We start from the raw sequence: 14,533 nt of genomic DNA, 5'->3' as shown, positions 1-14,533 counted from the left end.
GTGTTTGGATGCTTAACCAACTGAGCCACCTAGGCACCTGAACCTGAAAAAATTTTTAATGCGCTGAGATAACTGGTAAACTCAGAGCAACTGCTATTAAACAGAGGATATTCTGAATACTAGTCTTGTTATATTGAAACTTATAAATATTTTTCTTAAGTATTGTCTTTTTGCCTCCATTTAGAGTGCCTTTCTTCAACAAATATATATACTGTATGTATAATTTATTTTTTTTTATTATTTTAAAAAAAATTTTTTTCAACGTTTTTTATTTATTTTTGGGACAGAGAGAGACAGAGCATGAACGGGGGAGGGGCAGAGAGAGACGGAGACACAGAATCGGAAACAGGCTCCAGGCTCTGAGCCATCAGCCCAGAGCCCGACGCGGGGCTCGAACTCATGGACCGCGAGATCGTGACCTGGCTGAAGTCGGACGCTTAACCGACTGCGCCACCCAGGCGCCCCTGTATAATTTATTTTTAAGTAGGCTTCATGCTCAGCGCAGAGTCAAACATGGGGCTTGAACTCAAGACCCTGAGATCAAGACCGGAGCTGAGATCAAGAGTTGGATGCTTAACTGACTGAGACACCCAGGCACCTTCAACAAATATTTTTAATAAGACAAAATTCATAAAATAAATTGTTTCTATTTACTATTCTTCATAAGTTTCACCAAATTTAGACACTGATAAATTATAGGCTTCAATTCTAGTATAGAATATAAATTAATTCATTTAAAATCAGAAGATCAATAAAAGTTTCCTACAAATTATTATTGAGGTTTTAAGTACAATGGTATTATGGTTACTTTTTAAAGTCATTTCTTCAGAGATATATACTCAAATATTTTTAACAGAGGGGTGTCTGGGTGGCTCAGTCAGTTAAGTGGCCAACTTCAGCTCAGGTCATGATTTCACAGTTCATGAGTTCAAGCCCTGCACTGGGCTCTGTGTTGACAGCTCAGAGCCTGGAGCCTGCTTCAGATTCTGTCTCCCTTTCTCTCTGCCCCTCTCCTGCTTAACACTCTTTCTGTCTCTCAAAAACTGAATAAACATTAAAAAAAAATTTTTTTTAGGGGCGCCTGGGTGGCGCAGTCGGTTAAGCGTCCGACTTCAGCCAGGTCACGATCTCACGGTCCGTGAGTTCGAGCCCCGCGTCGGGCTCTGGGCTGATGGCTCAGAGCCTGGAGCCTGTTTCTGATTCTGTGTCTCCCTCTCTCTCTGCCCCTCCCCCGTTCATGCTCTGTCTCTCTCTGTCCCAAAAATAAATAAACGTTGAAAAAAAAATTTTTTTTAATAAAAATAAAAGTGAAATGATTTGGGGGCACCTGGGTGGCTCAGTAGGTTAAGTGTCTGACTCTTGGTTTTGGTTAGAGTCATGATCTCATGGTTCATGGGATCGAGCTCTATATTGGGTTCTACAATAACAGTGGAGCATGCCTGGGATTCTCTCTCTCCCCTCTCTCTGCCCCTCCTCAACTTGCAGTCTTTCTCTCTCAAAATAAATAAACAAACATTTTTTAAAAATAAAAAATGAAATGACTTGATACATTAGTTTGTTAAATTTATTTCTAAAGTTTGAGAGACAGAGAGCATGCACGTGTGCTCACATGCCCATAAGCAGGAAAGGGGCAGAGAGAGGGAGTGAGAGAATTCCAAGCAGGCTCTGTGTTATCTGCATGGAGCCCGATGTGGGGCTCGATCCCACAAACCATGAGATCATGACCTGAGCCAAAACCAAGAGCCCAGCACTTAGCCAACTCAGCCACACAGGTGCCTATGGATTTGTTTTACAATAATATGGGGTTGAGTTAAGGAAATACTGATGAAATAAGATCAGCCATAAGTTAGTAATTGTTGAAGCTGGTTGACAGGCATATGGGAAAGGGCTCATTATAGTGGTCTCTCTGCTATTATATATTTTATATAATTGAAATTTGCATAATAAAATGTTACAAACAAACAACTCCTCCTAGGTGGATGTTATAGATTGAATTACACATCCCCAAAATTCATATGTTAAAATCCAACCCCCCAAGTGTGACGATATTTGGAGAGGGGGCTTTAAAGGAGATAATTAAGATTAGGGGTGCCTGGATGCCTCAGTCCATTAAGCATCCAAATCTTGATTTTGGCATGATCTCAAGGTCATGAGATCAAGCCCTGCATTGGAAGATTCTCTCTCTCTCTCACCCACCATGCTCCACCCTTCCCACATCCCTCGAGCTCTCCCACACCAAAAAAAAGGGAGACAATTAATATTAAATGACGTCATAAAGTTGGGGCCCTAATATGACAGGACTGGTATCCTTATAAGAAGAGAACTACAGGCACACAGAGGAAGAGCCTTGCCATCTAAAAGCCGGGAAGAGAGACCTCAAATATGAATTTGAGAAATCAACCCTGAAGGTGCCCTGATATCGGTCTGTTAGCTTCCAGGACTGTGAGAAAATAAACTTGCTACTTAAACACTCAGTCTGTCATATTTTGTTAGGGTAGCCCTAGCAGACAGTGAAGATATTCAAAAGTGTGATTTTACATTTCAAAATTAAATCCTGTGTATCATTTGAACACTCACTATTCCCTTTATGGAAAATTTCAATGTCTCCCTGTTTGAAAGTATTGCCTACAATAATTACAATTTGCTAAAAAACTTTCTTTTTTTTTTTTTTTAAACTGGCTCAGAGAGTAACTTTTTTTTTTTTTAACGTTTATTTATTATTTTTGAGACAGGGAGAGACAGCATTAACGGGGGAGGGTCAGAGAGAGAGGCAGACACAGAATCCGAAACAGGCTCCAGGTTCTGAGCTGTCAGCACAGAGACCGACACGGGGCTCGAACTCACGGACCGCGAGATCATGACCTGAGCCGAAATCAGATGCTTAACCGACTGAGCCACCCAGGAGCCCCGCTAAAAAACTTTCAAAAGCTGGATTTTTTTTGGAACTCCATTAATTGAAGACATAAAAGATTTCCAATTGATTTTTAACAGAATGCAGCCAAAATGCAAAAGACTCTCAAACAGTTCATGTGACTGTAGGACACTTAAATTGACTTATAAAATAATTCTTAAAAAATTCAAACATTTTTATTTTTTTTTTATTTTTTTTTTTTTTATTTTTTTTTTTCAACGTTTATTTATTTTTGGGACAGAGAGAGACAGAGCATGAACGGGGGAGGGGCAGAGAGAGAGGGAGACACAGAATCGGAAACAGGCTCCAGGCTCTGAGCCATCAGCCCAGAGCCCGACGCGGGGCTCGAACTCACGGACCGCGAGATCGTGACCTGGCTGAAGTCGGACGCTTAACCGACTGCGCCACCCAGGCGCCCCTCAAACATTTTTAAAATCCACCTGATGATGGGCAGAAAAAGAAAAGTAAATACTGCCACACAATACAAAATTTAATTCAACATCAGAAAAGTCACAAGAATCTTATAATTCAATTACCCAATGGCGTATATAAAAATAGTTGTAGGGGTGCCCAGGTGGCTTAGTTGGTTGAGCATCCAACTCTTGATTTTAGCTCAGGTCATGACCCCAGAGTCATGGGATCAAGCCCCACATTGGGCTCTGTGCTGAGCATGGAGCTTGCTTGGGATTCTCTCTCTCTCTCCCCTGCTCCTCTCCCAGCTCGCACCTGCTCGCTCTCGCTTGCTCTCTCTCTCTCAAAAAAAAAAAAAATTATAAATGACAACAGCCAGTTTTTATTTCCATTAGTAGAAGCCTCTTTGGACCACATTATGTCTCCCATCACAATCAAACCCAAGTACGTTTACACTTCACAGGGTCCACCAAAATTGATATCTGTATTACCACCACTACAAGTAAGACTTTTATCTGTTATGTTTAACTTTTTAACTGAATGTACAATAGCATTCAGAATAATGTGAGATGTTTCACCTCTGAGAGAATGAATTTCCAAGAATTTTATTCTGAATCCACTAACTAGGTGAAAAAAATTAAACCATTATGAGAACAGAATTAATGACTTTTCTATTTGAAGCATCTGATGTCACTGATGCCAAACCGGTGAATTCAATTGGTAATGAGCTATTTCACCTAAGAGAGCAAGCACATTAGCACCTGTGATCTCACTTTTCATACACATACAAGAAAATGTGGGATGGACCAATCTTATAAACCATTTCTGCTCATTTTCATTTGCTCCAAATGAAAAGTCAAGCCTCACAAAATGCCATGAAAATGCACCTTCTATAGCTTCATATTAAATCATCATCTTTGGACGTGACTTTAAAAAAAAAGAAAAGAAAACCAACTACTACCAACTTTTGATGTAAATGCTAATGTTTCTTCAACAAATTTAGGTCTTCCCGTTAGTGATATCACCACAGCCCCTGAAGTGGAGGGTAAATGTTATACAACCTGTACATTCATTAGCTCTCTTGACAAACGAGAATTGAGTTCCTTATGGTCCTCTAACACACTTTTTGATTTGTTTGCGTTTTGGAAATGAATGCTGCCTAAGGGTTTACTATAAACTATATAAAAGTTACCAAGCAATGTAATATACAAATAGTGGTACATTTAGGCCATACAATAAGTGATCAAACCACTGTAGCAAGAGAATTCAGACTATTCCCCATGTGCTTTATTTATGGCAGGCCTGCTCCCCATACATCTAGTCTATGATTCCCCACATTTCCCGTTAATCCTGCCAACTGGTAGCCAGGCAACGTCATGCATCGCACAGGCCGCAGTTTGGCACAAATGTCTGATACATACAAGGGGGCTTACAAAGACACTGGTGTGAGTATTTCTCCTACCAGCACCCTGGACCTGAAGGAGGTGGCTGTTCCCAGACTCTGTGAGCAAACACAGGAGGCTTTATCAGCGAGCATCCTGTGTACTGCCCTTGAAAGGGTCAGGTTAGTAAGTTGTGTGTGGAAAGGGTTGGAAAAAAAAGAGACAGGCTGTTACTGGTCATTGTTCAGATTTTAGCACTGGAAAGTGGGAGCTCTGTCCTCTGCACATGCATCGAGTACGATACTAGATGAGACTGCGGCAGAAGAGGGAAGAACAAAGAGGATGTCTATGAAAACCCACTCTGCTTTTTATGCAACAATTAATAACACCTCATTTAAAAATGAAAAACCTCGAGACAAACGCTAAACACGATGGGTTACCAGGGTAACAGGCATAACCTGGCCACTTATGTTTAGTGAACACTCAAATCCATGGCTTTCCTCGTGCTCTTCTAACCTGGGACGCCAGTTCCCTTCTGAACACTTACTCACCTTCCAGCCCTCGGTGCACACCTGCGTTCACTCCTGCACCGTCTCCAGCACAGCCTTTCCTGATGTGGTCAGTCCACAGTGACTGCCCACCTCCTCCCAACATGGCCCTTCTGGCCATACATGTCTTCGGGTATTTACCCTGCAGTTATATCACGTAACCTTACAAAGGTGGGTGACCAGTTCAATGAGGAGGAGGGTTCGGGGAAAATAAATGGGGGGAGGAGGGGCATGCCCTGGAAAGGGACTAACAAAAGAAAAGGAATCTAGTATGTGTGCTGAGAGAGAGCAGAAAAAATAATAGGAAGTGACATTTTCCTTTTTCAGTGCTACACATACTGGTTTGATATCTGAGCAATTTCCTTGTTTTTACTTTTTACATAAGAGTAGGGGACAATGGGAATAATAAGTAGACATAAGGATTTCTATTTTAATTCGGGTCCTGAGACTGTGAGATCCTGTTTGGGAGGTTTGGTTACTATTCTCTCCCACCTTCTTCACCTTCCAACAGCCCACAAAGTCAAGTCTAAGGTTGAATTTTAGTTTCAGAACTTGCGTGGGGAAATGAAACGGGTAGGCCGAAGGGAACAATAGCTGGCGATCCCAGAAGCACAAATGTAAACAGTGCACATGTCTTCTGGTTCTCTAACAAATATTCCGCAGACAGTGCGTTTGGTTTTGCAGACACTCCCTGATATAAAACAAACACTTCTATTTTTATACCAATTTGGTTTCAGAAAGTCATTACAGTGCACAAAAGCCATCCAAATATCACTCTCATTCTGCTTAAATTTTGTTATTAAACCTGTTTGGAAATGTCTGAAAGAAGAGAATGCATTTTTTTAAATCCCTGTTTTTTAAATTAAATTCCGTTCTATTTTCCTTCTATTCCAAAACTTAAAGGAGACGACAGCATGTAGGAGCTCTCCCTTCTTAGACACGGTTCAAACTTGGATCCCAAGTTCCAATGTCTATGCAGTCCAAGTTTGTATCTTGTAGTAGTTCTGTACAACTTAGCATCAAATGCCTGCATATTTTGGCATGGCTCACAGCCTGCCTGAATTGGATCCATATGACAAACTGCAAAATATCCTCACATAACATCTGTTTGTATTGTGATGCTGCTTTGAGCAATTGTCATTTCTTTGTCTTGCTAAGTAATTAATTCAAAATTATATAATGAGACCATCAACTCCTGTCAAGTCCTCCCTTGCAAATTCCCTCACATCCATCCCCTTTCCTATCGCCCCTGCCATACTGATAACTGTCTGGCTAGACATGTGCTGATCTCCCAAACCTGTCTACATCTAGTATCTTCCAAGGCCACAGCGCTTCCCAAACAATAAGACTAAATTACCTCCACGCATACCACATTCCTTCATTCAAAACAAAGCCAAACACAAACCGGTCCTTCAGCGGCTCCCTATCTGCCAAATAAAAAGCCAAAGAGCTTAACCTCACATTTAAGACCTTTCATAAGCTGGCTCCGCTCCAACTTTCCCACTGGAACCACCCTATTTCCTTTTACTCTACAAAACCAGCCTATTCACTGACTCCTCTGTTCCCCCTATTAGCCTACTCTCTAACTCCTCTGTTCCTCCAACACAAACATGTACGCACCCCTTCTCTTTCGGTTTCCAGGGCTTTGCTCATACTGTTCATCTGCCTGGAATGCCCTCTCCACCGCCCTCCTCTTGGCCTAGCCAAGTACTATCTGTCCTTCAAAGCCAAATTCAACATCCTATCTTCACTATCTACCATCCTATCTCTACTATCTCTTTGACCTCTAGGTAACCAGTGCTTTACAAATAACTCACTTGGTATTTCTTTGATGCCTCATACTATTGGCTGGTTCTGCCTATGTTAGCTTCACTAGACTGTAGCAGGGGGTACAAACAAGCCTATCTGGCAAGCTGCTGCTACTGCTTTGTCCTCTGACTCAGTGCTATGTACACAGCAGACAATTAGTATATAGTTTGATTGACTAATTGGTTAAAGATATTATGTATTCGCTCACTCAACAAATATTTATTGAATCCCAATATGTGCTAGGCACTGTTACAGGCACCAGGAAAATATAAACGAACCATAAAGACAAAAACTTCTGCCTTCATAGGACTTACATTCTAGGGAAGGGGACATAGCATTTTTTTTTTTTAAAGTAAGCTGTAAAAATATTAGAAGGTGCTAAATGCTCTGGAGAAAAAGCAGAGAAGAAAGTAAGGAGTATAAGGTGGGGTGGAAGGTGGGCTATGCTTTTACACAGAATGATTGTGGAAGGCTTCTCTGAACAAGTGACATTTGAGCAAAGATTTGAATGAGGTAATGGAGTGAGGTATGCAGATATCTGGAAGAACCTCCAGGCAGAGGGAGATCAAAGTGCCAAAAACAAACCCTGAGGCAGGAATGTGCCTGGAATATTCAGGGAAGAAGAAAGAGGTGAGTTGAGGGGGAAGTTGAGGTGGAGTGAGTTGAGGGGGAAGAATGGGAGGCACTCTGCTGGGAGAGAGCCTCTCAGGGATTCTGCCTGCTACCTCTAGGGGAGGGAACAGAGGAATGACATATTGGACTCACATTTGAAAGGACCCATTTGGGGGTGCCTGGGTGGCTCAGTCCGTTAAGCGTCTGACCTCGGCTCAGATCATGAACTCACGGTTCATGGGTTCAAGACCCACACTGGGCTCTGTGCTGAGAGCTACAGCCTGGAGCCTGCTTCGGATACTGTCTCCCCTTCTCTCTGTTCCTCCCCCACTCACACTCTGTCTCTCTTTCTCCCAAAAATAAATAAAGATTTAGAAAAAAAAAAAATGGACCCATTTGGATGGTCTTTGAGAATAGGGGTCAATAGAAGCAGGAAGACCAGTCAGAGTAATTTAGGAAGGAGATGACCTTGGGGACAAAAGTCTTCAGGAGGGGAGTATCTCAGATATTGTAAATGTTAAGTTGGAGTAATGAATGGAGAGACTGAGGAAGCAGTTAGACACGGGGTCTAAAGTTCAGGGGAGAAACCCTGAAACCCACTTTTGGGAGTTGTCGGTGTATAGACGGTATCAAACTATGGGAGCAGATGAAATCCAGGGAGCTGGTGTAGACAGAGATGAGGCCCAAGGACTAAGCCTAGGAAGCCGCCAAGACTGAGAAGGAGGAGCCAGTGGGGCAAGAGGAAACATGAATGCCAATCTGTTGGGAAGAGACTGTGCACTTGAGAGAATAACCCACATCCATCAGGTGCATGCCACTGATACAACTTAGACTACGGAGGCTAAGGGAGGGAGTTTATTTTCCTCACTCCTTCCAGCGGCTGAGGTTAGGCAAATCTTAGGCAGGGGTACTAACATAAACAAGAATAAGGACACAATTTTCCATAAGAGTAAAGTAAAAATTTAACAGCACAATATTGAGTTGTTTTTTTTTTAAAGGAAAAAAAAATCTAGTGATAATCAAGTTAGTGCAGGGTTTGTCAACCTTGGCACTACAGACATTTTGGCCAATAATTCTTTACCTTGGGGGGCTGTCCTGTTCATTATGGGATGTTTAGCAGCATATTAGCCTGTTAGCCTCGGACTCTGCCCACTAGATGGCAGTAGCAGTCCCCTTCACTTCACCAAGTGCCAAAGGTCCCCTGGGGAGCAAAATCCTCCCCAGTTGACCACTCAGTTATAGTGAATTGTCAATACAAACCAACTCTGACAATACTTTAAATATCCTTTCTGCCAAATGCACCTGTTAATTTCTGCTGATAATCTCTTCTCCGGATTTTCTTTACCAGTTAGCTGATTTGGAAGGTTCTCACTGTATTCAATACCCAGAGTGAAGAAAGCAAGTGATTAGCTCAAAAATGTACTTCCAATTTTTTGCATATAAGAGATATGCCCCAAATCTACCCAGTTCAAAACATGATCATCTCTGCCCACACTCGTTCATAGCAGCCTATTCATAATAGCCTATAGGCAGAAGCAACCCAGTGTCCAGCCGCAGACGAACAGATAAACAAAGTGTGGCGTATACATACAATGGAATACCACTCAGCCTGAAAAAGGAACGGAACTCTGACACAGGCTACAACGTGGACATGATGTTCGGTGAGATATGCTAGTCACAAAGGGACAAATACTGTATGACTCACTCATACGAGGGGCCAACAATAGTCAAATTCATAGAGACAGAAAGCAGAATGGTTGCCAGGGACTAAAGAAAGGGGAGAATAGGGAGTTACTGTTTAATGGGTACACATTTCTAGTTTTGCAGGATAAAAAAAGTTGTAGAGATGGACGGTGGTGGTGGTTACACAACAACAGGAATAAACTTCACACAACTGAACTGAACACTTAGAAATGGTTAAGGTGGTAAATTTTATATTACGTGCTTTTTTTTTTTTTACCACAATTAAAAAAAAAACAACACAGGCTCTGGGGTCCGTCTGTCTTGGGTTCAAATATTGGCAAAATGCCCAACATATCTGGCTCATAGTAAGTATTCAGTAACCATTAGCAGCTGATTACAAATTAGTGTTTTAACCAGAATGTTACCAAGTCAGCGTGCATGTCTGTCAGGACCCATGGTTGACAGTTATGTGTGCCTCTGACTGGTGAAACAGGAAAGCAGTCATAAAGAAAGTACGGTTTAAAAAAAACAAAGACCATTTCTGAGAATAAAATCATTTTGCCAATTGAGTGTCATTAAGTACAAAGTATGGTCAATTTCTTCCCTTCAAAATTTAGTCCTCTCCTGTGGATTTATCCTGTCACTTATTTTAAATATTTCTTTATTTTGAAAGAGACAGCATAAGCAGGGGAGGGGCAGAGAGAGAGGGGGAGAGAGAATCCCAAGCTGACTCCTCACTATCAGTGCAGAGCCCCATGAGGGGCTCGTTCTCATGAACCACAAGATCATGACCTCAGCTAAAATCAAGAGTCAGATGCTTAACCAACTGAGCCACCCAGGTGCCCTGCTTGTCACTTATTTTAACGATCCAGTCTTTTTGTATTACTTTTTCAAACCTTAAAAAAAAAAAATTTATGTGTCTGTAAATATACTTTTTCTTAAATGATCAAGAATCCATTCTAGATGTTACCCTATTTATATCAGTTTTGCTCTCATTGCTGATTCCAACAATTCTTTGCACAGTCCTACAGTGTGTGCAATTCTGACTCTCCTCTATTTCTCCCTAACATATCTGCTGAAAACAAAACCTAATTTTCCTAGCTGTATTTGGGTTAAGGACAGTTTAAAGAAAGAAATAACAAAATAAAACCGAAAAGTAAATAACAGAAACACAGCAGAAAGTAAGTAAGAGAAAAGCAGCATTTCCCATGACAAGCCAGAAGCGTGGGAGACTCAGCTCTCGGCTTGCAAACACAGCTCACCAGGCACGTGGGCAGAAGATGGGTGCTCACTCATCTTGGTAAGACACCAAACCAAAGAGAAACAGAAGCGCCCAGAGCAGGTGGGCTTTCCAAACTGTCTAACCTGCATGGGATTGATCTTCACCGAGCGCTCAAAGCACTCCACGCATTCTCTAAACTCCTTGTTCCGCAGATGAAGAAGGCCTTTGGAGCGCTGAGCCCGAGCGCTGCGGTGGCGGGACAGTTCCCAGGCCCGCTCATAGCAAGCGTGGTCTCGAAGGACATCTCCGAGCAAGCAGTACAAACTCGGCGTTTCTTTTTTCTCCAGCTCTTGCCTGAGGATTTCTTCTGCCTAGAAATGACAACAGAAGTAAGTGAATTAGCTTATAGTGACTAATGGCTTTTTCTTTTTTTAGCACATAAACATCTTTAATCCCACAGGACCCAAATTTTTATTTTCAAAGTTTGAGATGACCTGTTGATTTCATGCATCTAGGACAAAGGCTGAAAACAACAGAAAACAGATATGGTACAGGTAAAAGAGAGGAACAGGAAGTAAGAACAGAGTGCTGCTTTACTGGCATCTGGAATCCTCCAGGAAAGAAAGGCACCAAGGGGAAGCTTACTCCACGATACTGGGAGGACTCACTGGACTCCCCAGAAGCTCCCCACTCCAGCTGTCACCACTGTGACTGTGAGAGCAGCATCTTTAGTTCACCTCTACTCAATGGCAATGCAAGGGTATGTTTCTTGAGTTTAGTTTAGTTATTTAGTTTAGTCTGCTTTGTTTTTCCTTTTTTAAAATGGCCTGCTCAGGGAGCCCAGGATCGCTGAAACATTTATAAAAGAAGGAGGGGGTACAATTTAATAGTCATTGTTTATCTCACAGATAAAACTTGCCAACAGGAGGCCTATCTGCTTCCAGACAGTCCCTTCGGTTTAGCAATTAAAGACCATCCTCAGAACACTGCACAAGCTTGGGTAATAGTCTCCTATGTGCACAATTCAGATTCACCTCATCGGCTAAGCTAATTCTGTACTTGTTACCACTACTCTGCTTCCCTGGCCCGTGTCCCTTACCTCTTGTTTCTAATCAGTCTCAACAGCATGGCAGCGGCTCTACTTCCACTTCCCATCCTTACATGCAAACACCTTCCTATAAATAGCAGTGGAGTCACCCAAGATGCCAAGACAGCCATGGATGGCCACAATGGGTGTCGATATCTGGGAAGCCATCCTCAAGAAGCTAAATTGATTCTTTAGACTCCTTAATTGACAGACCTGGCAATCTCAAAGTGGATGTATTTGATTTGCTTTAGGTTGCATCCAGCTAGAATTCTTAACTAGTCTAATTTTTGGGAAACATTCTAAAAGACGACTGTGCTTATAAAAGTGTCTTTGGATGCTTGGCTTCTCTGCATTTATTTATTTTTTTTAATTTTTAATGTTTATTTTTGAGAGAGAGAGGCACACAGAGTATGAGTGGGGAAGGGCAGAGAGAGAGGGAGACACAGAATCCGAAGTAGGCTCCAGGCTCTGTGCCGACAGCTCAGAGCTTGACATGGGGCCCGAACCCACAATCCATGAGATCATGACCTGAGACGAAGCTGGATGCTCAACCGACTGATCCACCCTGGCGCCCTATCTGCATTTCTGATACAGAATGGGCTATGCAGGCTTTTTAGGCCTGGTCTGAAAGTGGAACCGGAATTTATAAAACAGTTTCTAAGCAAAAAGAGTTATAAATCCCAAATAGCCAAAATACATATGAAATTTTAAAATATAATTCATGTGAAACCTCTACAATGATACAATAGTTATTACTGTTCTAACCATAATTTTGTAAGGTTGTTTATATAAGTACCCAACACAGGTATATTTACATATACACATATATGTATTCAACCAAATTACACGTAACAGACTGTAGCCACAGTGGAATTTTTGCTGACATGATCTTATAGTGTAGTTGAAGGCACTTCTCCTGGCAATATGGCATTGAAACTTGAAACCCAAACCCTCCCAGAAATTCAGAAGGCTGCCCCTGCAGAAAATAAAAATTTGTGATTAGTTATCTGATGTGGTTGGATCTGAAGGCATGAGGAGGCAGTGATCATGACAGGGTCTGGCACTGGTGGTCCATGATATCCATTGATGAAAGAATTTCTTAAATTATCACCTGTGGGAGCTTAGAATAAAGCTCCTACCTAATGTAAAGTTTTGTGTATAGGAACTTCATCAAGATAATAAGCTTCCGCACAGCAAAGGAAACAATCAACAAAACTAAAAGGCAACCAACAGAATGGGAGAAGATACTTGCAAATGACATAGGGTTAGTATTCAAAATCAATAAAGAACAAACTCAACACCCAAAACACAAATAACCCTGTGAAGAAATGGGCAGAAGACACAAAGAGACACTTTTCCAAAGAAGATATCCAGATGGCTGACACATGAAAAGATGCTCAACATCACTAATCAGGAAAATACAAATCAAAACCACAATGGGATACCACCCCACACTTGTCAGAATGGCTAAAATTAACAACACAAGTAATAACACGTGTTGGCAAGGACACAGACAAAGGGGAACCTTCTTGCACTGTGGGTGGGAATGCAAATTGGTGCAGCCACTCTGTAGAAGAGTATGGAGGTTCCTGAAAAAACTAAAAATAAAACTACCCTATGATCCAGCAATTGCACTACTAGGTATTTACCCAAAGGATACAAAAATACAGATCCAAAGGGGTACATGCACCCTGATGTTTATAGCAGCATTATCAACAATACCCAAACTATGTAGAGAGCCCCAATGTCCATCGACTGATGAACGGATTAAGAAGATGTGGTGTGTGTGTGTGTGTGTGTATACACACATATATATTTATATATATACACATACACACACACAATGGAATATTACTCAACTATCAAAAAAGAATGAAATCTTGCCATTTCCAACGATGTGGATGGAGCTAGAATATATAATGTCAAGCAAAATAGGTCAATCAGAGAAAGACAAATATCATTTGATTTCATTCATATATAGAATTTAAGAAACAAAAGAGATGAACATATGGGAAGCAGGGAGAGAGGAGAGAGGAAAACAAACCCCAAGAGACTCTTAATGATAAAGAACAAACTGAGAGTTGATGGAGCGAGGTGGGTGAGAGACAGGCTAGATGGGTGATGGGTATCTTTTTAAGTTTATTTATTCTGAGAATGAGCATGCAAGAGACTGTGCGTGGAAGTGGGGGGAAGGGGCAGAGAGAGAGGGAGAGAAAGACAGAATTCCAGCTCAGAGCCTGATGTGGAGCTCGAACTCATGAACCGTGAGATCATGACCTGAGATAAAATCAAGAGTTGGACACTTAACCAACCAGCCATCCAGGTGCCCTGGGTAATGGGTACTAAGGAGAGCACTTGTTGTGATAAGCCCTAGGTGTTGTATGTGATTTATCACTGAATTCTACTCCTGAAACCAATATTGCACTCTGTGTTAAATAACTAAAATTTAAATTAAAAAAAAAAAAAGGCTTCTGTGAATTAAGTGATAGGACACTGAAGATACCAGACTGTGAGGTAGGTTGGTGGCTTCTAATTTCACCAAATAGCACAAAGAAAGAAAATGACATTCAGTGTTTTAAATCCTCAAGTTCAGAGAAGCAAGTTATTTCTATGATTGCCTCAAAGAATTTCTTTTTCCTCGTAGCTGCCAAGGTAGTATAGCCAAAACTCGGATGTAGACATTGCTGCTACGTGAATTCTGAATACAGGACAAACTCAGTTTCACTAGGTCTATGTGCAAATGAAGGCATCTCACTGGGTTAATCAAATATGTTTTAGTCATTTGTTTTATTTCCTCTATTGCCTTTTAACCACACATCATTTTATTTATTTATTTATTTATTTATTTATTTATTTATTTATTTATTT

General features: G+C 41.4%; 1 protein-coding gene across 1 annotated transcript in view; it reads right to left on the bottom strand.

The window, feature by feature from the left end:
• TTC27 (tetratricopeptide repeat domain 27) overlaps positions 1-14,533 on the bottom strand; it is a 176,772-nt gene that overhangs the window by 52,348 nt on the left and 109,891 nt on the right. The window contains exon 13 of the mRNA XM_040496473.1: positions 10,722-10,949. Within this exon, the coding sequence (XP_040352407.1) occupies positions 10,722-10,949 (228 nt within the window). The remainder of the gene's footprint in view (positions 1-10,721; positions 10,950-14,533) is intronic.

Source organism: Herpailurus yagouaroundi, unplaced genomic scaffold, assembly GCF_014898765.1.
Source record: "Herpailurus yagouaroundi ecotype Mexico unplaced genomic scaffold, PumYag 188, whole genome shotgun sequence".
Lineage (NCBI taxonomy): Eukaryota > Metazoa > Chordata > Mammalia > Carnivora > Felidae > Herpailurus > Herpailurus yagouaroundi.
Note: the sequence above shows the minus strand (reverse complement) of the source record. Positions and strands in the feature narration are given on the sequence as shown.